Source organism: Penicillium daleae (genome assembly GCF_028827525.1).
Source record: "Penicillium daleae strain IBT 16125 chromosome Unknown utg000009l_segment0_segment0, whole genome shotgun sequence".
NCBI lineage: Eukaryota > Fungi > Ascomycota > Eurotiomycetes > Eurotiales > Aspergillaceae > Penicillium > Penicillium daleae.
This window is the reverse complement of record NW_026623157.1, coordinates 2,873,259-2,896,705: the sequence shown is the minus strand read 5'-3', so window position 1 is coordinate 2,896,705 and position 23,447 is coordinate 2,873,259. Positions and strand designations below refer to the sequence as shown.

General features: G+C 49.0%; 9 protein-coding genes across 9 annotated transcripts; 3 read left to right on the top strand and 6 right to left on the bottom strand.

Moving 5' to 3' along the window:
* Positions 1-206: 206 nt before the first annotated feature.
* N7458_012192 (isopenicillin N synthase family dioxygenase) lies at positions 207-1,350 on the top strand (the record flags this gene model as incomplete). The annotated part of the gene is made up of 2 exons (XM_056915574.1): positions 207-275; positions 358-1,350. The coding sequence occupies 2 exons, from the start codon at positions 207-209 to the stop codon at positions 1,348-1,350; spliced, it is 1,062 nt and encodes a 353-aa protein (XP_056760328.1).
* A 251-nt stretch (positions 1,351-1,601) lies between these two features.
* On the bottom strand, positions 1,602-2,598 carry N7458_012191 (SDR family NAD(P)-dependent oxidoreductase; the record flags this gene model as incomplete). The annotated part of the gene is made up of 2 exons (XM_056915573.1): positions 1,602-2,443; positions 2,526-2,598. The coding sequence occupies 2 exons, from the start codon at positions 2,596-2,598 to the stop codon at positions 1,602-1,604; spliced, it is 915 nt and encodes a 304-aa protein (XP_056760327.1).
* A 1,585-nt stretch (positions 2,599-4,183) lies between these two features.
* N7458_012190 (ferritin-like domain-containing protein) lies at positions 4,184-5,668 on the top strand (the record flags this gene model as incomplete). Its single annotated transcript, XM_056915572.1, has 2 exons — positions 4,184-4,561; positions 4,625-5,668. 2 exons carry the CDS (start codon positions 4,184-4,186, stop codon positions 5,666-5,668), a joined length of 1,422 nt encoding a protein of 473 aa, XP_056760326.1.
* Positions 5,669-6,094: 426 nt separating this feature from the next.
* Positions 6,095-7,036, top strand: N7458_012189 (uncharacterized protein; the record flags this gene model as incomplete). Its single annotated transcript, XM_056915571.1, has 1 exon — positions 6,095-7,036. The coding sequence occupies one exon, from the start codon at positions 6,095-6,097 to the stop codon at positions 7,034-7,036; it is 942 nt and encodes a 313-aa protein (XP_056760325.1).
* Positions 7,037-7,219: 183 nt separating this feature from the next.
* N7458_012188 (uncharacterized protein) lies at positions 7,220-8,231 on the bottom strand (the record flags this gene model as incomplete). The annotated part of the gene is made up of 2 exons (XM_056915570.1): positions 7,220-7,268; positions 7,342-8,231. 2 exons carry the CDS (start codon positions 8,229-8,231, stop codon positions 7,220-7,222), a joined length of 939 nt encoding a protein of 312 aa, XP_056760324.1.
* A 158-nt stretch (positions 8,232-8,389) lies between these two features.
* On the bottom strand, positions 8,390-9,316 carry N7458_012187 (uncharacterized protein; the record flags this gene model as incomplete). Its single annotated transcript, XM_056915569.1, has 1 exon — positions 8,390-9,316. The coding sequence occupies one exon, from the start codon at positions 9,314-9,316 to the stop codon at positions 8,390-8,392; it is 927 nt and encodes a 308-aa protein (XP_056760323.1).
* A 731-nt stretch (positions 9,317-10,047) lies between these two features.
* On the bottom strand, positions 10,048-11,245 carry N7458_012186 (carbon-nitrogen hydrolase family protein; the record flags this gene model as incomplete). The annotated part of the gene is made up of 3 exons (XM_056915568.1): positions 10,048-10,316; positions 10,373-10,700; positions 10,769-11,245. The coding sequence occupies 3 exons, from the start codon at positions 11,243-11,245 to the stop codon at positions 10,048-10,050; spliced, it is 1,074 nt and encodes a 357-aa protein (XP_056760322.1).
* Positions 11,246-15,939: 4,694 nt separating this feature from the next.
* N7458_012185 (potassium transporter) lies at positions 15,940-18,823 on the bottom strand (the record flags this gene model as incomplete). The annotated part of the gene is made up of 11 exons (XM_056915567.1): positions 15,940-16,872; positions 16,925-17,071; positions 17,120-17,275; positions 17,340-17,391; positions 17,445-17,611; positions 17,685-17,853; positions 17,905-17,950; positions 18,003-18,177; positions 18,227-18,461; positions 18,530-18,555; positions 18,614-18,823. The coding sequence occupies 11 exons, from the start codon at positions 18,821-18,823 to the stop codon at positions 15,940-15,942; spliced, it is 2,316 nt and encodes a 771-aa protein (XP_056760321.1).
* A 1,872-nt stretch (positions 18,824-20,695) lies between these two features.
* On the bottom strand, positions 20,696-22,662 carry afeA (adenylate-forming enzyme AfeA; the record flags this gene model as incomplete). The annotated part of the gene is made up of 3 exons (XM_056915566.1): positions 20,696-21,101; positions 21,178-22,307; positions 22,414-22,662. 3 exons carry the CDS (start codon positions 22,660-22,662, stop codon positions 20,696-20,698), a joined length of 1,785 nt encoding a protein of 594 aa, XP_056760320.1.
* Positions 22,663-23,447: the final 785 nt, after the last annotated feature.

Here is a 23,447-nt window from a genome sequence, read left to right as displayed (position 1 = left end):
GCACTGGTCTGCTCGAGCTTATCTTGCGGTCTTATCATCACCTTCCATGCTTCGAGCAGGGGTGGTGCATCATGGATCTGCATTTCCCCTCTTCTTCTCCGACTTCCTTTCTCTTTCTATCCCAAAACCCGCCTTTAGCAATTCTTCGCATTCACTGAAGCGACATATACAGAAGAAGCCTCGTAGTCACCGAGTCCAGTGAGAGAATGGCGGGCCACCTTCAAGAGATCAACCCAGCATCTACGGCCGTGGCCAAGGACGATCTGGTGATACCCGTGAGTCCTCACACGAACCCCACTCCTGTCATAGTGCTAGATCTGCGATTTCCAAGTTGAATCCAATCTGAACTGTCCACAGCTTATCGATTTCCGGCCCTTCTTTACCGGAACCCCATCCGACAAGCACGCCGTCGCCTTGTCTATCACAAATGCATTCAAGACATCCGGCTTCGTATACCTGAAGGATCATGGCATTCCACCCTCGGTGGTCTCTCGAGTCTTCGCCTCATCTGCTGGCTTCTTCCGTAGACCCCGGAGCCAAAAGGACGGTCTGGGCTGGACTACCCCACATTCGAACCGTGGTTATGTCGCGATCGGGCGCGAGAAGCTAGCCACCCTTGAAGAAACCGGAGATATGGATGCATTGCGGGGATCTGCACCTGATATCAAGGAGACAATGGAGATAGGTCGCGAGGGAGTTGAAGGTCTACCTAACCAGTGGCCGGATCATCTCGATGATGAAGGGAAGGAGTTCAAGGAGACGATGCTTTCCTTCTTCGGCATATGCAAGGATCTACACAAGCAGGTTATGAGTGCTATCGCACTGGGCATGAATCTGCCAGAACACTTTTTCGATGACTTTGTCAACGACGGGGACAATAATCTTCGTCTCTTACACTATCCTCCCGTTCGGAAGGATGTCTTCAAGCAGAACCCCAATCAGGTTCGCGCTGGGGAACACAGTGATTATGGCTCTATCACGCTGCTCTTCCAGGATCAGCATGGTGGTTTGCAGGTGCGGAGTCCAAAAGGAACGTTCGTCGATGCAACTCCCATTCCTGATACCATCGTTGTCAACGCGGGAGATCTACTGGCGCGGTGGTCCAATGATACTATCAAGAGCACACGTCATCGGGTTATTGAGCCGCCCAAGCCAGAGGGACAGCATGCAGATGATACCTCCGACACATATCCTTCTCGATACAGCATTGCGTATTTCTGCAATCCGAATAACAACAAATTGATCGAGGCGCTGCCGGGCACGTATGGGGAAGATATTCATGTGACCAAGAAATATGCCGGTATCACTGCAGGCGATTACCTGGTCCAGCGACTGGCTGCGACATACTGATCGGCAAACTTGGAGATTTTTGACAATTTGTTGCGCGTTCTTTGTCTTTTACTTCGTACCATCCTTTCTGCCCGATACCCGTTATCTTGCGGCGATCTTCATCACCTAAGCCATTGCCATATTGAATCTTTCGTAAGATATAAAGTGATGAACTCTCTATTCATCTGTACCATTCTAGTTGTCGAAAGCGAGTCTCAAATAGAAAGAGTGTTGTTGAGACAAGCTCCCGCATTGCACAGACATCCCAATTTCTAGTATGCACTCGGCCACACACTGAGGCGACCACCATCAGTAATCATAATAGCGCCATTCACATAACCACCAGAGTTGCTCGCCAGCCAAAGGATCAAACCAGCAAAATCCTCCTCACTACCGGCCCGAGTTAGAGGAATCATAGGTCTTGGGAATGAACCCTCCGAGATACCTCCACTCTGAGCACCCATCTGCGTGAAAACATCATGGGCCATCTCGGTGTCATACAACCCCGGCGCGATACCATTGACCCGAATATCATACGAGGATAGAGTAGTAGAAAGCATCTTTACCAGATGGGTAGTTCCGGCCTTGGACGCACTGTATGCATAGCTGAACGGTGCTCTTCGGATGAAACCCGCAATGGAGGTGGTGATCACGACCTGTGCCGTGGGGGGAGTAAGCACACCCACCTGCGGTGCGGGTCGTCTCCTGTTGGCCGCATCAAGCAGAGGCAAAAAGGTCAGGACAGTATAGTATGAGCCAGTGATGTTGACGTCCAGGACCTTCGTGAATTCCTCCATTGGGATGTTGAATAGCTCCTCGCGGAATTCTGATAGAGACGGCGGAGTTCCGTCGGCCTTTGGCTGGGGCGGGCGCATACCCGGACCCACGATACCACCATTGGCGAAGAGGATGTCAATGTAGGTAGTCTGCGCTGCGATAGTCTGGTATGCTGATTCCAACGACTCCTTTGAGGTGATGTCGCATTTGACCGGGATGATGACTCCATCTTGTGCTTGAGTGGCCGTCTCGCGGAGGGCCTCTTCTCGGCGACCGAGAACGAAGATCTTCGAGGCACCGTTGATGGCGAGCGCGTGGGCTATGATACGGCCCAGACCTAGCAAGGTAGCCTCGTGTCAATGTGGAAATCAATCAGGGTGGGTATGGATTCCCAGACTCCTCCCCTCAGTGGGGCTTACCGGTACCTCCGCCTGTGATGACCGCGACCCGGCCCTGAACGGAGAAAAGATGCGAAGCTTGGAGGTTTGACATGATGCTGGTAATGAAGAGTGATAGCGAGCTGAAGCTGGGACTCGAGATCGATGCAGATTGAGTGAGAGGAAGTGTGGAAGATGACGGGCTTACACAAGCCCCCTCAATCGCAACATTGTCGTGCTCCACTCCCGGTCGGCGTTGTTCCGAAGTGGTTCGGCTATGGCTTTAGATCGGCAGACCACCCTTGGAGTTGATATGGTATCGAGTCGAAGTATCCGAGAGCGGCTTTCAATTGGTCGCCATGTACATTTCAGACGCTCATGCTTGCCATGAGAGTCGGCCTTGTGTTAACAAGGCAAAATTCGACGCTGGGAAAAGGCAGCGTTCTCCTCGCCGTCGGCCTAGGAGTTGAAAGACAGGACAAGGATACAACAAGTGAGATGATATCGCAATGAGGGTATTTTCACCTCCAGAATAGGAGTCTCTGCAGCCAAGAGAAGTACGTCTAGCGACTTTGGTATAACCGTTGGACCGTGCACACGCGACGTGCGCGCGTTCCTCAAAAACTTTCTATGAGTACGTATGCTAACTTTTGATCGAGGACCTCGACTGTTCATAATTTTCTTACATTTTCAAAATTAATGATTGTCACGGAGTGGATTCCGAAGACTCCGGAGGGCGGAGATGATTTCCATCGCAATGAATTTACCCTTTCTATGGGCTCGACGTCATCACCGTCTCCACTATGAACCGCTCACTTCGTTCTATACGTCCTACACCACTCAAGCTGGTTGAAATCATCAGGTGCAGAACGAAGACGTGTATTCTTCATGCATGAGGACTTGAGAGGTTTCAAGCACGAGTCAGTATACTGATCTCATACAAATGGCCAAATGCTGCTGCCTTCATGATTTCCTGATCAGTAGATGAATTCCATTCGTCTTCACTACTCCACGCCTGTCAACGCAACGTCAGCCTGATATCCGGAATCTCCGCAGATTTCGAGACCTTATATACCCTTGCCACCCGCCAAGATCAGAGTTCTCCTGTGGAGTAGCATGTACGACAATATTACGGACATTGCCTGCTGGTCGACCAATCGTGCAACGGCTGGTTGCCTGCAAGCATCGAAGATTGATCGAAGAAAGCAAGGTTCGAACCCTAAAAGGGCCGCGCCATCACGGCCTTTTAACCGGTTGGGAATCTTTCCCGCTCAACTTTGTTCATTACCATCGATTGACCTCAATCTTGGTGATACCCACAGTATCCATACACCATACGGTAGTCATTAGACGCATTTGGTAGCCAGGATGAGGTCGTTGACTTCATGGATGTCGGACCGGTGCGCCATTTGAGTCCAATCCGCTTGTGACTGGCCCGAAGAGCAGCCTGATTGACTTCTGTGCCTGGATAATGTCGCAATTCGGACCTCGTCAGGCCAGGTTTGCTGGGTCAATCGTCACCTATGTCGATGTAGGGCTCATGGGAAGCTGACACACCCCTGGGACCTTATATGTACTCTTTACGACGGCCATTTTCTCCCGATTTCCCTACTTTTGCACCTTTCTCCTCCAACGCGCTGTCATATAGTCCGAAAGGGAGGTACCAGCTTTGAGAGGGAACCGACAAACATTCCCTAATCATGATGTGGAACATTCTTCCACTATTGAGCGTACTGGGCTCTGTGCCTTTTGCTTCTGCAATTCCAAATGGAATTGTAATTGCTCGCCAAACTTCGGCCTCGTCGGCCTCTGTCTCCGCTCCGCCGGTTCGAAGCCATCCCTCTTCTGAGCCGCACACTCCTTTTAGTGGAACACCGTCCACTACGGGCGCATTGACGGCTTCCTCAATTGGATCTGGCATCTCCAGCGGTGGTATCGAACCGGGAGCTACTACCTATCCCAGTGATGGAAAGCTTCAAAATGCCGAACCAGCCCCATTTGTTCCCGCAGGAGGAGTTGGCACCAATGGATCGACTCCCGTCTATAATGCCCAGAGTGACTTTGACTATGAATCTTTGGTAAGTCGTCGCTATATGACCCGTTGGCCGCACACTTGCCATGTCGCTGACTTTGGATCACAGGCCCTTGCTTTGTATCAGGAATGGCTTGAGCTCGACCTGTTCCAGGACGGATTGAAGCGCTTCTCGGAGGCAGACTTCAAAGCCGCTGGCTTGAACGCTGCAGATCGGGACCTGATTGCATTTATGGCCCAGCAGGAGGTTGGCCACGCAACAATGATCAGCAATATTCTCGGTGCGGAAGCACCACAGCAGTGCGCATACGACTATCCATACACAAACGTAAACGAGTTCCTTGACTTCTGCCAGAAGCTGACTCGGTTTGGCGAGGCTGGTGTCTATGGGTTCCTGGCACACCTTGATTCTCGCGAGGCAGCCACTCTCCTGACACAGTCCGTCACGACCGAAGCCCGACAGCAGATGATCTTCCGTCAATTCCAAGGTCTCTTCCCCATGCCCGTGTGGTTCGAAGTTGGAATCCCGCAGTCCTGGGCCTGGACTCTTCTGGCGCCATATATCAGCTCCTGCCCTAGCAACCAGACTCGTCTTGTATGGCAAAACTTCCCAGCTCTGAGAATCCTCAACCAGCCTAGCATTGCTACAGCTGGTAAAACCGGCGGTAACAGCACTGGCCTCAACAACACTATTAGCTCCGGTACCAATGTCGTCAAGTCGCCAAATGGCTCCTCAGGCTCCAACTCCAGCAGCGATTGTGGCGCCAATGTGACAAGTGACATTGGGGCACTCTCGTTCCCTGGCCGCCAGGTGGCTTTGCAATGGGAGACTGCAGGCAAAGAAGTCGGTCCCAACAATAGCTACGTTACTTCCACCCAGGCAAAGACTGCGAAGTTTGTTGTCTGGGTCTCGCAGCTGAACGTGACCTACACACCCCTGCGTGTCGCCAATATTACTAGAAACAGCACTGGCAATAGTACTGGCCTTGGCTACACAAGTCAGCCTAGTCTAGAGACTTACCAGGGCGACCCAGCCGTCAATGGCACCATGTTCATCGCTATTACCGATGATAACCCTGTCCTAACTCCTTTCAACCTGAGCTTGATCAACCCGCACGTCGTTGCTGGTCCCGCCATCTACCAGGCTGGCTAAAGGGAATATGTTGGTCTTGGAAAAACGAGTGAACGAACAGTGGTCCTTAAGAGGGTTTAATGTAATTTAATGGATGCTGATGAGTGGAATTACTACGATTAGGAAATGGAATTCTGTTTGTTCGCGAATATGAATCAATCTCTCCCACATTTGAGTGTAGTCGATGCTGGAGCCTGTTTGACTTTCATGTGGAGCGAAGGGCTATTGGCATGGGTGAGCCTAGAGCTAGCGTTTGGAACCCCCATACATTATTAAAATGGATAGGAGTTACGATGCCAATTTCCTATAGTTACTGTATGTACTTATGTCACTGGAGCAGTTTCGCCGATCGGCCGATCCTCCGAGTCCGCCGACCCACTCGCGTGTTTTTGTTTCCCGCCAGGTCACTCACTTCTGTAACCTCTCCACGACACCCACCACTGGAGTATGGAGGCTCCAAGAAATCGAAAGCAGCGTCGTGCTGCCGCTGCAGCAGCTTCCGAGGAGCTCGACATCCCCCTCGCCCTTCCGGAACGCCATGATCCCAAAAAGAAGAGCAACGAGCCGACATTATATGACATCATTGAGAAGCGCCAAAATGAGCTCCTCAGACAACAAGAAAGCTTGGGGAAAATGCCGGGGCCATCACTAGGCAAAGGATTACCCTCGGAACCAACAGGTACTCGATACGTGACTGTCGACGCGTCGGGGAATCTGGTGGACACCGACGGCAAAGTTGACGGCCAAATCCCTATGAACATGGGCACACAGAAAACCAAACCAGGCCGCAAAGAACGGTCAAAAGACAATGACGACGATTCCGAACTCGAAATAGACAAGCCATTGCCGCCTTTACTCGATACCATCCTCCTCGCTATTCCTCTCACGACCCTCCACCTCACGCTCGCCTACCTCGCCGCACACCAGTACGCCGAAGCCACCAACATCCCTGCCCTCCTCAAAGAATCGGTCTTCATCACTTTCCCCCTCCTCACTTTCCTCGTCCACTTCGTTCATGGCCACATTGTCTCTTTCAAACTACATAGTAGCCTGGGCTTCCTCGCGACGCAGCCAGTCTCGGTTCTCCCGCTGACACGCGACAAACTCACATTCTCCTTCCTCCGGCGGCTGCTCTTCCCACCGTCTCTACGGACCATTATTTTGCTTCCTATCTCAGTATTACTGGGAGCTCATCTCATCACTGTTACAAATGGAGAGCCATACTACGCTGTTATGAAGAAGGCGCCCGCTTATGGCACTATATGGATCTGGTGTATTTTGGAGATGTCTTTTGGACCGGCAGTTCTTGGAGCATTGGGTCCGTTGATCTGGGGTGTCTATTATATGGGGTATGGCATTTTTTTGAAAGCATATCCCTATAGGGGATGAAGTGTATATTGAGCTTGGATCGGTCGTCGGTTTTTCGCAACAATGGACTCAGCTAAAAGCGGCCAGTGTGATTCGATTCTGACAACCTTGCAAAGGGCATAAAACTGATAAATTCTTGAGACATGGTACAAATCCCATCAGCTTCAATCTATATATGTACTCGGTAGATATGGTTGCAGTACTTCAAGAATTTCTCTCCATACTTTCTTCTGCAACACCTTGCCTTGCGGACCTGTGACAAGCTCCCCTTTACTACAAACCAAGTCAGCATCCCGTAGAAGAATCGATTGATATGCTTTACATACCTGAGGAACATGTCGGCACTCCACAATTGACCATGCGCTTCTTGACCCAGAGTCACTCCACTGACATAGCTTCTCGCCCCTTCCTCTGCTGAGCGAGCAAGCACAGATTGCATGAGAGTCAACGGAACCCTTAGCCAACTCGGGAAGTCTCGGCCAAGATTAGTTCGACAAGGCCCTGGGCAGACGGCATTGATAATAACGCTGGCGCTGCTTGTAGACTCCGCCAAGCTATCCAAAACGTAGAACAGCAGAAGTTTCGAAACATTATACTGCTTTTGCACATCGAAGAAGCCAGGTTGATTGACCCCGTCCAAGATACTGGCATCAATCCGTGAGAATGTATCAGGCTTTACACTGCGACCAGCAATACTACCCACAAACTCGATATGTGCAGGTACGCCGGACATAGCAGCTGATTTTTGAAGCTGCGGTAAGAGAAGCATACCCAACAGTCCAGTTGAGAGAACCATCACCTGCAGAGACATCTCGTATCCTTCAGGGCTGACACGATAAGACGTCGCCATGAGTCCAGCGTTGAGGACGGCGATATCCAAGCGAGGCTCTTTGGCAGTCACCTCGGCAAACATTTTTACAGAGGCAAAAGTACTCATATCAAGTTCGTAAAGCTGGATATTGCTAGTATCGTAGCCAGTTTGTTGGCATATCCGCGCTCGTGCTTCTTCACCTTTGTGAAGTGACCGGACGCCGAAAATGAGACGGGAGGCGCCAAGTGCAGCAAATTTGAGAGCTGCTTCATAGCCTAACCCGGTATTGGCACCGGTGATCAGGACTGTTTGGCCGGCGAAAGAAGTTTTTGGGTCTGACGGTGGGTGTCGCGCTGCCCACCACATCATATTGAGACCTTCTCCATCGGGGGGCGTGGAAGACATGGCGTCGGAATTGTCAATTCAAAATTTTTTATGGAGAGTTCAAAGGCTTGGAGGAGGGCAGATCGAACTTCTTTTGCATGCAGGGGTCGCTTTATAGCAAGGGCGTGGCATGTCCGAGAAACGTTCCGATCATAGCATTCGGAGGATTTGCCTGACTATCAACGAGAAAAGCATCCTCGATCGGAATTGCGAAGACTGACAAGAAGGTCTTTCATTGGTTTGCAGTATCCTCGTGGCTCATACAGTTCAGGCTGTTCACTGGCTTCCTCTTCCAGCATCATTCGTAGCAGCCGGGCAGCCTTTCCAGCCCTGGATGTGTTCTCTCCAGCTATAAAGACATCGCCAGGGAGACCGAACCTACTCTCGATACTCTTCAGCATGTCTTCACTAATTTTCACCAAGATCTGCACTTGAAGATCGACCCGGGCTTCAAGTCTGAAGCCACCGAGGTGCATGCCTGGAAACAGTTGAGGAGTTGGGTGCTGGATACCCAGTAAGAACGGCAGAGAGTCCAAGATACATGAAAAGATGGTTCGATAAATACGCACGAGGGACACATAGCATGAAACGAGTGTGACAGTGATAGGCATATCGCATGAGAGTTCATGGACTTCGCTATTTGTACCGCTCGGCTGGAAGTGATTCAAAATGTCGGCGAGAGCTGTTGAATGATCTAGCATACGACCAACCAGGACGTTCTGCCCAGTGATCGAATTGGTAGCATTGATCGCTTCAGGACACTTATCAGCCGTCCTGCAATACTTTACAGCCTCAAGATCGGCAAGAATATTTGCTTGGAGATCAGCTAGTTTCCTGAGGGCTTCATTGGGTGGTGCGAAAGGTGGAGTGATTGGATCATTCCCTGCGCCTGCTAGTTCATCGGCGGGAAAAGAGTGGGACCAGATCTCGTTGAAATCGTCGATATTGGTGGGCGAGAGCAGACGTCGGGTTTCTAGGCCTGTTGCATAGCCCTGGACCTCTTGGGTAGTATCTATTGGAACAGGCTGCCGCATTAAGATATCTGGCGTGATGTCGGCGATCAGACTTTGATGCCCATGCTCTTCTGTCACAGAGGATACTGGCATTGACAGGAGTGGACTCTTTGATATCTGCACAGGCCGACCAGACCTAAGGGCAGGGCCCATAAGGCACTGCGCATGGGCTTTCTCACATCGTTGACAGCGCCCGGCATTGCCTCTTTCACAGCGGAGCTTGTGATGCCGACATCGGTCACAAGCTGAGCGCCTATTGCCAATACTTTCTGGTGTATGATTCAGCATTGATCAAGCCGGGGAAATATCAGGCGTTCGGAGTCTGTACATAAACAAGTAATGTTGAAGGAGGTTCGGAGACGAGTGGAGCCCCGATTCCGACTGACGGGAGACTTACGTGGGGGCCGAGGCTTTGATGTGTTATCTCAGCATAATATGGCTCGAAGCCCGGTTCTAGATCGAAAAGATATTCGTGAACCAGGTTGTCGTCTTATATCTTGATGGATCATTGAGTTCAGGATTGAGCTCTCCGTTGAACTAGATTCTTTGCACAGTGTAGCCCTTGGAAGCCGGTAAAGATACCAGTCACAGAATTCATCAACATTGAACAGCAATTTTGAGATCCAGAAAGAGTTGTTAGGTAGAAGATATCAAAATTTTGAACTCAAAGACTGTCAGATGTGAAATTCTGCTGATCAGGCCGAGCGTTTGCTAATTTTGCACTCGAAATTCAATTCAAATCCCTGTTCCATAACATGATTCATCTCTACAACAAAATGAATCCCTCTCAACTATCTTGTTTCAAATCTGAACTTTAGAAGGTATCAAAAAGGAGGAGGGTTCAAGTCCAGTCCCTCCACTGTCAGCTTGAACTCGCTCCTTGAGTAGCTTCCGGCAACGTCAAGATCAAGCCTGCCTCGCTCACAATCCTCCAAGTCGATTTCGTGAATCAACAGGCCGTCCTTGTCGGAGACCTCTCCTGAAGCCGAGGACTCAAGTGCATCGTCAACGCAGGATTCCCAGACAGGGCCGGCAAGGACTTCTCCGAGGGGGCCAACAATGCTAGATCCGCCACGGGCAATGTACTGGTCTCCTATATTGCCATTACGGTTAGTCCCATATACCGGAATGAATAACAGATAAAAATACCTTCAAGAGCCGTTCCATCCTTCTCAGCATGGTCGGTAATCCATGACGGTAACTCGCGGTACCGAACGCATTGGTTAGCGGAGAGGACGAAAGTCCTACCCTCGCCAGCGACTGTGCGCATGAGGGGAAGCCAAGTGTCTCGACTATCAGCCGTTGGAGCAAGATAGATGTTGACATTCTGAGAATACAGGCTCTGTCGAAGCAGAGGCATGAAGTTTTCCCAGCAAATTGCCGCAGCGATGGTAAGCTTCACGCCGTTGAGCACAGTTGTGACGGCTTTCAAAGAAGAGGGCGAGCCCTGGCCCCAGATGAGGCGCTCAGAGGCTGTCTATTGGCGAACAGTGAGCGAGCCGTACGCAATATATTGATCAACAGTAGGTGTTATACAAGACTCACCGGCATCACCTTTCGTCGCTTTCCCAGGACACCCGAGGTTGGGTCCACGTAAAGCGCTGAACAGTACAAGGTACCACCCGCCTTTTCAATTACACCCGTGGCGATAAAGACACCCGTCTCGCGAGAAACTCTCTCAAGGAACTCTCTTGTGCCATCGCCGCGACGATCAGACCCTTTCGCAACGGGAAGTTTCCGTTCCACCCAGTCATCCCCAGCCCCTGCGGGAGTATCTCCAAGATCTACTGCATCTTGGAAATACCGCAAAAACTGCTCTCGGCCATGAGGAGCACGAGCGCCAACTGCAGTTCCGAAATCGCAGGTGCGAGGATAGCCTCCCAGGTATGCTTCAGGGAAAAGCAGCAGGCTCACACCTTGAGAAGCTGCACTTCGTGTGATGCGCTCCAAAGCAGAGAGTGTAGCGGAGAGAGAGGGGCCGGTGCGGGCCTGTGCCACGCCGACCTTTAACTTTTGAGGCATCGTGCGAGGAATGTTTACAAAACAAGGAATTTGAAACTTGTGAGATATATTAGACTCTATATTTGTGAAAAAAAAAGAAACAGGCACATACGAGTGCCGAGGTGGATAAAAGAATCTGGCCAGTCGAGTCATCATCGGCATGAACGCTCCGATGTGTCGGGGTCAAAATGTCCGAAGAAGGCTCCACCTACAATTCATATAGTTCGAGATTCTTGAATCAGAACTCAGCTGATCCAAATAATGCAGGGAAGATGATCGTGTCATCAAAAGGAGAATATGTCTCGCTCAGGTCACCAGTGGTTATTCCATGGGGGTCAAAGTTCAAATTCATCATTGAGTCGAAAACAGCCGTGCCATGGAACATTGCGCAATGTTCGGAGCATAGATGGTTGCCTCTCGGCGAGTCTGTTTGTTGCAAATACTCTCCCGGACTCGATGGAAAATCATCTGTGATTATCTCCTGCAACATGCGAAGTATCACTTGATTCCTAGAAATTTCGCGTACTGCATGCATGCGTGACTCGATGAGAACGACCGAGTCTGAGGTTATGCGCTTCGAAGAAGGACTCCTATCAAGGCCCTCGTGTGTTGGAATCTCCTTTGCAAGAATATCGAAAACATCTCGCAGAGGCTCGGCTTGGTTCCATCGCTCAGCAAGAATCGCCAAGGAAGTCGAACAAGCCCGGAGTGCTTCCGAGACTTCTGCTGCTCGATACGTGGGGGGACGGTATGCAGGTGGTGTTGCCCAAAAGCAATATAGAATCGTGACCCCCACTGTGAACTGACTCAAAAGCTGATCCAAGAATTAGCGAGCGAGTTTTATATAGTTGATTGTAGTATAACCTACTCCGGGCCACAGCTGGGCTGTTTGTCGATCCTTCTGAAAGGCCCGGAAAGTCAATGCAAGTTGAACAGAAGCTTGAAGTGACCGGTCGCCAAACCCATTACAGACATTCTCCTTGGTAGGCTGGTGAAGCAATGCCATGGTGTAGTTGTACGCCATACCAACCCATCGGTCGCTCAAGTACCCTCGATTGGCTCTGTGACTCAATCGTTCAACCTGAGATCTCCAAGTTTCCAATTCTTCCAACATGTGCTCTCTCCATGTGGGAGAGGAATTTATTTTGGGAAAATCTGACCGCAACATGGTGCTTATTATTCGAGACTGGATACATCTGCAACGTATGAGATGCAATGCTGGCGAGATGCGAGTTCTTTGAAGTAGATCTCGAGTGGGCGGCTCGAGCAGGGTGGCAGTGTCTTGGGAGAGACTGGCATCATCTACGTTTGAGAACAGCTTCTATAGTTAGCAAGGCAGAGTTTGGAGATATCATATATGACATACATCCACAGTGATGTGCTCGTCGATCAAATTATTCGGTATATGGTAGATCCAGCTGATAAGTCGGTCTATTGCATAAGCGGACCAAAAAACCCTGCGGCGAATTTGGACTTTTTGCGAGAATTCTGGAAAGAGAGCCCTTGGCTCGTTTTCTGATAAATGAAGGCCGCTAATGACACACTGCCTCATTGTGGCTGATACCATAGTAATGATCATTTCGGAAGACGGCGAGTGCAGGGCGTGTAGGGTCAAGAGAAGGTGCGCTTGGACGTGGAGAACCGGATCTGGACGAGTGAAAACAAAGGATAGGTATTTTATCGCAGTGTTGTAAAGGATCTAAATGGTTAGAAATTGTCATTTAGATTCGCTTTGAGCGGGCGTACCTGGGAGGTAGCGATATCATTTTGAGATACTTGAGGAGTTAAGAGGATGCTGACTGCTTGGACCTGAGATAATGTTAGGGTTTTGAGGGAACGCAGGAAAGTTTCTCGTTGATGTACCATTGTCACAAAAAAGTCCTGCCATCTGTCCTTCTGGTCTGCCGTAGGGTTCTCATTTGTACGACCCTTCCATGTCTTATACCATCCCAAAAAGGTGTTGACATGTAAGAAGGGATACCGCGGATTGACTCGTTCCAAGTATACTTGAATGAGGGCGTCTTCGGCACCATCAGGAAGTCGAATCGAGTAATTCGGGTTGAGGAGTTGATTTGCGATGTCTGTGGATAGTTGGATATGACTCAGAGGGCGATCGCCAGGAGTATGTCCCCCGCATGGGCTACCTCTGGTGAGTGTTGCTAAGATACTTGTTAAGAGACTAATATGGCCACATTTATCGCCGGATATTGGCGATTTGACGAGCCCGAGGGAAGAAATTGGAGGAGAGAAAGGGTTATTGGAGGCAGAAGCGCAGGCTGGAACAACAAGGTGTTGGACCTGTTGGGTTTCAAAAGTACGGTATTCTTCTGCTAATCCATGGGTGTGCGCAGAGTTTCTTCCAGTATCCAGCAGTGGGACGGGGTTCTGTTCTTGCTCGGGCTCATTGCTGTCGGAGTTTCTGTCCACGTCATTCAACAAGGTTGAATCATCAGGGACCTGTCGCTGCGAGCGACATACTTCTCTCTGGTGGGCCCGCAGTAATTGAGCCTCAAGCTCGGCGATCTTTTCTTCGAGAGATTGAGTATACCTGCGCATGTAAATGTTGGCAAACAGAGCTTTATCCTGATGGAGACGACACTCACTCGGTGCTGATTCGAGATTTTCGAGACGTAGGCTCACTAGAGATACATTCTGCAGGATTCCGTTAGCTAGTAAACCCCATGTGATATGAACCTACACCCGAACCTTTATTGGCCGTGATGCAGTTGTAGCATGGTCTTGTGTCGCTACACTAAAGCCTTTTTTAGCACGGGGAACTTCAGCCAATCCAATCGTGATCAATCAAAAGCACCTTTTGTTTTCGAGAGCGGCATCTTTGACACGATAGCGTCTTTTGTCTCTTCCTTGGCGACTCAACGCTCTCATCTGTCGGGCTCATCGTTCAAGAATATGTGGTCTGTCGGGCTCAAACTTCGGAGGTTGAGGTCCGTCGGAACGGAAGCCCCGACGAAGAAATCGGGCAAATCCCGAAATCGGCGTTCGGCCCGAAGGCGCCAAGAAACACGTAATCTGGCAAAGTGCGTTAATCTTCTAGATCGCTTCTGGATTCCAAACTCGGACTAGACCGGGAAGTATGTAACAACAATCCCACACCTGTCTCTTATGATTTTCATGGAATGTCGTGTGTTCTCCTTCAGCCTTAGCTTAACTCAAATGAATCTCCTCGGTTTCCTCGACTTTTAGAGAGTTTTGTAAGTAGCTTATCAGTGAAAGAACAACGACAAGAAACTTTCAGTAAAGATCTGCTATCTCAGCCTGTGCCTCCTGGATTTTCTTTTTTGGAATAAGACTCTGAATGCTACTAGCCTAAGCTTTAGTCACTGATTTGTCCTTTCGTCAACATTTAGCGAGAACAGTAATCGGCCATCAAGAATATGACTTATTCCAAGGCAATATCGAGTATTAGCATCAAAGAAATCGATAGCTTCGTTATTCTCAGGCGGTTTTAGGCTAGTGATTATGGACTGGCCACAATAATGATCGTTCTGCGACTAAAGATTGTCCTGTGTGCGCTGGGATCTTGTATGCAAGAGCTCAAGCCTAAAAAGTAATAACCCTCTCAGCGGCAGGGGTTTAAGGAATACGCCGACTTTCCTGTGCCTTACCAATGACTACACCCGAATACTGTCATGGGTAAAAAAGGTGGCCACAGGGTCACTTCACAAAGACTTTACTTCACTTGGAAATTTCTTATCATTATCAAGGATCTGATGTAAGCGGCTAAACACATAAACCTCAATCAGGCCCAATCCAGAAATCAAAATCCCAGTCTATGCTTGTTGTCAGTATAGCGTGAGAGGTTATCTTGTCGCATTGGCCCTTTTCTTCCGTTGGCTGAAAATTCGCAATGGGGATAATGACAATAGACCATGAACTTCCCAGTGGATACTTGGCCCTGATGTACTGATTGCATATGTCGATTGAGGTCCTTTGGGGTCCGCACATCCCATAATACATTTGTCCGCGGTACACTTGAAGGGACGTGTATGTGTTTTCATGTGTTTGCTATGAGATAATTAGGCCAAATTAGAAGCATGATAAAGTATTGGCCAGAGAAAACCTTACTTCAGCGGTCCCCTACTTTGGAACTCCCTACGACAGTGGTTGCAATGTAGCGAAGAGACTCTGTCTGCTGCCGGAGGTGAAGTATGCCGTACAGATCCCGATGAGGTAAGAACCGAGTTGGAAACAAACCCCACCTCCTCTATTTGTTCGTCTTGGGAATATTCATCCGGTTGTTGACAGGTGACTTGCAACTGATATTGCCCTCCATCAGGTGTTGTGGTAATAAGAACCCAAGGTTGAGATGCTGACACGGAAAGTGCACGGGGACCAGTGGTGTCCAACACGTTTGGCCACGTTGAATCGAGAAGTCCAGAATCTAGAAGAAGTTGATTGACCACCGACCGGAAGATATACAGAGGAAAGGGTGCTAACTCAGTGTGTCAAACAAACAACAAATGGAAGAAGAAGAAGAAGAAGAGAATTGGAATGAAGATTCAAGGCACGAAAAAAGAATGGCAGTGGCAGCGGGTGAAGTAAAGAGCGAATGTGACAGGCCCGAGAGGGGGAACAAGGAAAGACAAGAAAATGAGGAAGTAGCGGAATTTATGCTTCGAGAGAGCAGCATTGGAAAGACCCTCTCTGCTCAAACATTTACCGTACATTCTAGCGTATTGCAGTCGGGATATAATTTACATTTCCTTCACAAAACCAACCTCCACCACTCTGTCAGTCTCAACATTCAAGTGCTGAATCTTAGTTCGGCTGACATCTCGCATCCACAAAAATGCCCAGAGGAAAAATCGACGGGGGATGTTTGTCTTCTTCGGAATCTTCAACTGCTCTTTCCCCACGATGTAGATGACCTGAGATTTCCAAGCACCATGGAGCGCGTCCAATCTGTCTGCATGATCCTCTGGTATTTTGGAATTATTTTGGGAGTTCAGATAGCTCCGAATCAGATCAAGGACCAATATTCCAAGGTCAGGTGTGACTATCTCATCCGTGTATCCATGGCGGACGATCAGCCTGTAGCAATTTGGAATAGCCTGTTTGTTCGGACCATCGCCATATGTGTAGCAACGAGAGACTGAGTATCGCTCTTCTGGAGCAACGGTGGGCACCGAAAGGGGACGCAGATGAAAGAACACTGACACCTCAGGTGTCGCACTGAACTTTTGTATAAAGTGAAGGAATACCGTCGGTGTGTTAGTAGCACTGCCTGATTTGTCGAAGAATATTCCCAGACCACTGATTGGGGTAATGGTTGAGTTCTGAGACCCGTTCCGCAGGACGATCTGGCTTTCACTCAGCACGATAGTCCGGGATAGAGGTGTATTATCGGATTCCTCTGCTTTCCATTGTTCTTCCTTTCCATACCGCCAGAGGACGAAAATGCAGGTCAATGCAACAGCTATCATCAGCGTGAACCATGCACCATGTGGAACCTTGCTTAAGGCGGCCGAGAGGAACATTCCATCCCAAAGCGCGAAAATCAGAAACACGGGCAGAACCAGGTACACGGGTAGCTTCCACACAATGAGCGCAACAACTGTCACCATGCAGGTTGTGAGGAAAGAGACAAGTATTACACATGCTCCGTAGGCCTCACCGAGGGCAGTGGTCTTTTGTAAAGTCAGTGAAATAGATTTCAAACGCGCTCAATGGGATACGTACATTATTGTAGACCGCGGTCACAATGACACTTCCAATCATCATGAGCCAGTTGGCCAGAGGAATGTAAATTTGCCCATGGAACGTCTTTGAGGTATGGTAGACTTTCACTTGGGGGAAGTATGATAACTTCATAACTTGAGAAAGCAACTAGAGGAAGTCAGATGCTTGTTCAGAATTTCCCGCTTCTTAACATACCTGGAACGACCCAGTAATCACAGCCTGGCTTGCGACAATACACGCCAAGATGGCCACTATAAGACTTGGCCATAGCATGCCAGGCGGGACAGTGAGGTAGAACGGATTAGCATACGCACTGGGTACTCGGCTAATGAAAGCACCTTGGCCAATATACTTGGTGGTAACGAGCAGTCAGAATATTTGCCAGATATGTGTCAATAAAACCCGAGGAACTTACCGACAGAAGAAGGCAAGGATACACGAATAAAAGCCAAGAAATACGAATTGCCCTGCACGAATGGTCAGTGAACCTTAACGAGTAACGAAAACAACGTACACATACCGTTGGCTAAACGCTCCCAAGTCTGCAAACAATGTTTCAACACCGGTGAAGGCAAGCAAGATTCCTCCCAATTGCAGCCATCCATCTCTTCCATTCCGCTTCAAGAACGCCCCTGCGAAGGAGGGAGAGAATGCTTTAAGTACGGACGCATCATACATGACCAGATTCTAGGATAGAGACAAGAGATTAGCCTCGCTTTCCTTGGGACTTAGGCTTAGATATTTCTCGCCTGCAACTTACATAGATTCCGAACGAGAAGTTGAAAATCATCCACACAATGACAATCGGAGCAAAGGCGCTTGCAAGCCTGCTGGTTCCAAACGGTTGGACAATGAATACGAGGACGAGAATTGCACATGATACGCCAACGACAGTCGAGGAAGAGATATTGGGGTTCACGACGGTAATTCTAGAGTAATTAGCCTAGGTAGAATAGTAATTATATTCAAGCCAAGCTTACCCTTGGATGGCCCCCAGAATAGACTGCGCAGGGGTTAGAACTCCATCTAGATTGTGACGTTAGCGACTTCCAATCGACGTCTTGATGCCAATGCTTACCTGCAAGAAGGAGTGAGACACCAAATGCGCCCAAAATTTTGAGAGCCCATTTGATGAATGAACTTCGTTCCATAACATTGCGAGTCATTCGATTCGGCTTTTGCAGGTCGTTCGTGGCGTATCGCTGCAATTTAACGAAATTCGTATGGCGAGGATCGTGTCGAACGAGTTTAGCCTAATTTTGAGTCAATAGAATGTTTAACTGAGATTGCCTGAGCACTTACGTATCTTGACAAGAGAGAGTATAAAGCAAATGTGCCTCCTTCGCCCTCATCATCTGCATAGAGCACGATGAAGACGTATTTTATGGTAACCATGATGGTGAGAGCCCAGATGACGAATGACACGGCTCCGACAATATCGTCATGGCTCGGTTCACTGCTGAAAGTAGACGAGAAGACATACAACGGGCTTGTTCCGATGTCGCCATAAATGACTCCGAGTGACTGATACGCAAGCCTATATATGATAAAACCTTGAGTAAGCGTTGAACTGACTAGCGAGCTTCGGAATTAGGAGTCCATTACCATGCCAGTGTCCATCCTTTGAATACCTATGCCCGGAATATTAGTTTATTTCGTGGGGCCATGGAGAAGTCAATTCCGAATTACCTGCTTGCTGTGGAAGTCCCTTTCCTCCACTTCAGGTGCGTCCGAGACAGATGCGACCTCTAAGTCCATCTCCTTGGCGTTTGTAGCCTTGTTTCCATGAGTAGCCTTGCGTTGAGATACGCGAGATGAAAAAACACCTCCTGCGCTGGATGTGGGATGGATTTCCATCACGCGATCCTCGGCCGGCCCATCCTCGGTGCTAGTAGACATAGTTGGTCTTTCTACCGTCGTTTTCCCAAGTATGTGGCCTTGTTCCTGATATGAGAGATATTCCCCTGGAAAAGTAGACGGGAGGAGCATAATATTTAAGCCCGGATACCAGTTGCTCTTTATGGCATATGCATCATAGCCCTCATTTCTTATCTCTATCAAAGCCTATAGCAAATTATGTTAAATTCAAAGCACACGTGGGAATGAGCCAATGGGATTGGGAAGTTTGTGTAGCGGATGAGATTAAGGAAACCTGAATAAGAGGATCGAGAAAAATGCCGCATATACAAAGAGACTTTCTGGGTACAGATGGACAACTTGTATCTTTGGATTGACAGAACCACGTCAAATAATAGCCGCATCTCGAATAGCCCATAACATTAACAATTAAAAGAAAGATTGACTATATCGAGAGGCCGAAATTATTTTCAACTGGCCTCTTCAAAAGAACTCAGAAATTAGAAGAATTTCCTATTACACATGAATCAAGCACGAAGGGACAATGTTGAGCATGGAATATTGAGTTTCCCATGTGGGTGAGATTGTACATATATGAGGCAATTTTTTCCTCCACGCGCTATGGCGCGGGGAAGGAAGAGGCTGACGGCAAGTTTCGACCTATCTCTCAAGTTACCTGAAGGAAAGTCATTTCTATTATCATATCGACCATATCTATGATACGAATAGTATTTTGATTTTATTCTTACTCAAATGCTTTCTTGCTTCTTGCTGCCTAGAATTCAAGGCATCAAGGTTAATACTTGGTGACCCCTCTCGGAAGCACGTGATATCACAGGCGTCGGTCGCTAATTGGCTAGCCAATAAGTAAGAACTACAGTCTCCAGAAGTGCATAGTATGTCCTTCGGTGGTAGAAGGAAGAAAGGCCCTTGTTCGCTGCTAAAGAATACATTGAAATCGGTGAGACAGTCACATTAGGCTTGGGTCACCTGGATGCAAGGGCCGTCTCGCCCTGAAGAAGTCCTTCACGTCACCACCTGACCATTGGCTTGGGTCAATCTCCGAGTGCCAATATCACCCTTGTGCAACACTCATCTTCTCCGATAGAGCAAGATGCAAGGGCAAGAGATTATATTCGGACGACTTGCCATCTAGGACATGAGACAGAGTTTGTCAAGTTGAGATCAGGCGATAGTATCCTGGATCCTCGATCTTTAATCCAGGACCTAGGCTCACGTTACACGATTCCGATCTCGGCGGATCAGCCGCCGAAGATGGGCCGCGTGGAGGTGCACGTCGCTACGGAGAGTGCGGTGTGCTAGGGCTTGTTTTTGCTTATTCGCTCCACCTTCTTCATGCATGTATTATTGGGCATTTCTAGTGTGGCTAGGAATGTAAGGATACACAATGAAATAAAAAAGTTCCGTAAGTGGTACAGCGATTGGATAATTGCTTTTCAAAAATCGAATGTGTTGTTTCGTGATTAAGTAACTCCGAGATAGATTTGCCACAATGGCTGGTATAGTCCTAGATTATTGAATCGTGTGCGTAATATCGTTAGATAGCTTGTAAAACGAGATGCCCACCCGACTATGCTGGAATCGAACAAGAATAGATCCCAATAGATAGCTCCATCGTGAACCAACGAGTGAAACAAATCCCAAACAATGCGCAATATTTTTCAGTAAGCCGCCCGAAATAAGATAAAAGAAAAGGATTGCGTCTGGAAAACCCCATCCCGGAAAACCCAACGCCAGTAAATCGGTCTTGTGTAGCCCGAGCCTCGACGAACGCCAGAGACAAATTTGACAACGCAAATGAGAGATATGAGGGAAAAACAGAAGACTACCGGAACTTCCGAAATGGGAGAAAAATTCCACGTTGGACAGTCTCTTAGAATGAGGTCACACTCCTTAGGCTACCCCGACAGGCTGGACGTCCGCACTTGAAGGCAGTGCGCGACCCAACGTCGAAGGTCCTTCACCTTCAAAGCGTTGGAGAAGTGATGCGACCATCTCTCTGTAGTCATTCATCTGCGAGAGCTTGAATCGCTGTATCTTACCACTTGCCGTTCGCGGAATCTCTTCCACAAATACCACACCACCATCCAGAGATTTGTAACTAGCCAGATGTTGACGGGCAAATTTGTATATTTCTTCCGCTGTCAGACGGTTCACAGATGGGTCGCGCGATCGCACCACAAATGCACGGGGTACTTCACCACTGCCATCCTTCAGGTTCACACCAGTGACGGCTACATCGGCAATTCCAGGATGCTGAAGCAAGACACCCTCAACTTCAGCTGGAGCGACTTGCCATCTGTAAAGGTATAGTTAGTATACTTAGCAGAACTAAGATAAATGGTGCATTGATGGGGTGAATGACTCGGACTTACCCTCGCACTTTGATGAGTTCTTTTGTCCGACCAACGATGAAATAATGGCCTTGCTTCATGAAAGCCACATCACCAGTACGGTACCAGCCCTGGGACTCTTTCGCATCCGCACGACCCTTGTATGCCAAGAGCAAGCCAGGACCACGGACGTACAGTTCGCCCGCACGATCATCACTCCGTACAATGTTGCCGTCATGATCAACTAGGCGTACCTCGTAACCTCTGAGACAAGTTCCAATGCTGCCAGGATCTCCATGTTGACCGTAGCGGGTCTGGAAAGCAACACCAACCTCCGTCATACCCCACAGCTGGCATGCATAAGCCATCGGGTGGAGACGGCTTCGGAATTGCACCATCGACGGACCGTCGATAGGAGCTCCCGCAACGCCCACGTAGCGCAGTGACCCAAGATAGTCCGGGATTGGTAATGTGGAGCGGTTGAGAGTGTGAATTATAGCCGGGACTAGGTATGTCTCGGAGATCTGGAATCGATGGACTGTTGCCAAGAATTGCTTTATCTCGAATCGCGATAGGACAAAGAGCGGGTGGCCATAGCGGACCGGGAAGAGATGAGTCCATAATGCACCAAAAAGATGGAACATAGGCAGAGACATCAAGCGGCTGACGGGGTAAGGCACATCATACTGGATCGATCGGTGGTGGGACACGATAGCATGGTGAGACAGAATGGCCGCCTTGGGTAGACCTCCAGTCCCAGAAGTCGAGAACATGGCTGCTGGTGTATTCTGTGCCGACATGCGATCGGTGAACATCAGCCAGTCACTTTCACCATAGCAGAGCATATTGGCGAAATTGAGATGACGGCCATTGTCGCCGCCGGCATTGGCGAAGAAATCCGTGCCAGCTGAATATCCCAGCTCGTACCACAAGAAAAGCTGGGCGCAATGGTCGACAGCACGGTCATCAACCACGCATATTTGTTCATGAGGGATTCCACGGGCCATGGCAACCTCTCGAACGGTTCGCAATGCGTCACGAGTTGTGAGTATCAATTTGGGTTCGGCAAGACCAACGATATGGTCCAGTTCTTGCTGTTGGCTGCGCGGATTCGAGCCCATGTATACACCTCCGGCGCCGATGATACCGAAGAATAGGGCAGGGTACAAGATCTATATGATATTCAACCGGACCGAGTCAGCATTGCATAATCTCCGGAAGGGCTCTTTTCATTCTCGACCAGTCCAAATGACCGAATAGGCATAATGTCTCACTTACACTGTTCCCCAGATGTAGCAAGACACAATCACCTTGTCGCACATTATACGCCTTGAAACCAGCAATCAAAGTCCGGACTAGTTGTCGGAATTGTGTCGCGGTAAAGGAGCGCGAGGGATCTTCGGCATCGATAAATAGCGGCTGATTCGGGTTATAGGGAGTCGGACCGCAGAAGGTAAAGGTCAGAAGGTCTGTATATAGATCGTGGTGCAGCAGTGGATCTGCCGCTGTGCTGGAAGGTACAGCCATGTTGGGATTCCAGTATCCCATTGCGAATGGGTAGAATCCGGGAGGCTACCAGAAATGTCTTATATACGTGAAAGAAGTAATCACTGGAAAAAGTCTGGAATAGATGGGAGATGAGGAAGGCAGAGCGGAACATAGTGGGAAGGGGCCCAACAAATAAGGACCCCTGCCATTGGGGTTTTATATTAGCCAGGGATTTGAAGGGAGCCCAGTTCCAATTAGACATCAAATTGACACAATTTGATTTCCTGAAGCAAGCGCGACCCAGTGACAATTCGGTGGAGGGCTGATTTGGAATATTTGGAATACTTCGCGCTGACATAATCGCGTCCTTGGAGCCTTCCAAAAGCTTCCACCCAATCGTCTTGAGAGAGGGGCTGTCAGCCGCCTACTTTTGACTGGTCCACCCCTCTAGACTTTCTGGAATTTGTCAAAAGATTCTCCCAGAAGCCCACCCTTGTCGAATGACTCCTCTCTCATGATGCTGACGATGCTAGTGTTTCTTCATGATCATCAGACCTACAATGTGAAATCACAAATGAGGAAAGGGACCGAGACATCCAGAATAGGTTGAGATATTCGGATTTCCGGATTCAGCAATATCGCAACAAGGCATATTGGGTCAATATTGCAAATCAGATCAACGTTCTTGAGTGTATGTGTCATTGGACGGGTGGACATGATCGCGAACAGGTTCGTCTGGTCCCCACGGGAGTGGTTCGGCGCTAACCCAACAAGACTTGACACTAGTGGCGCAACACTCACGCTACGAGGCCCCTTTCTTCACT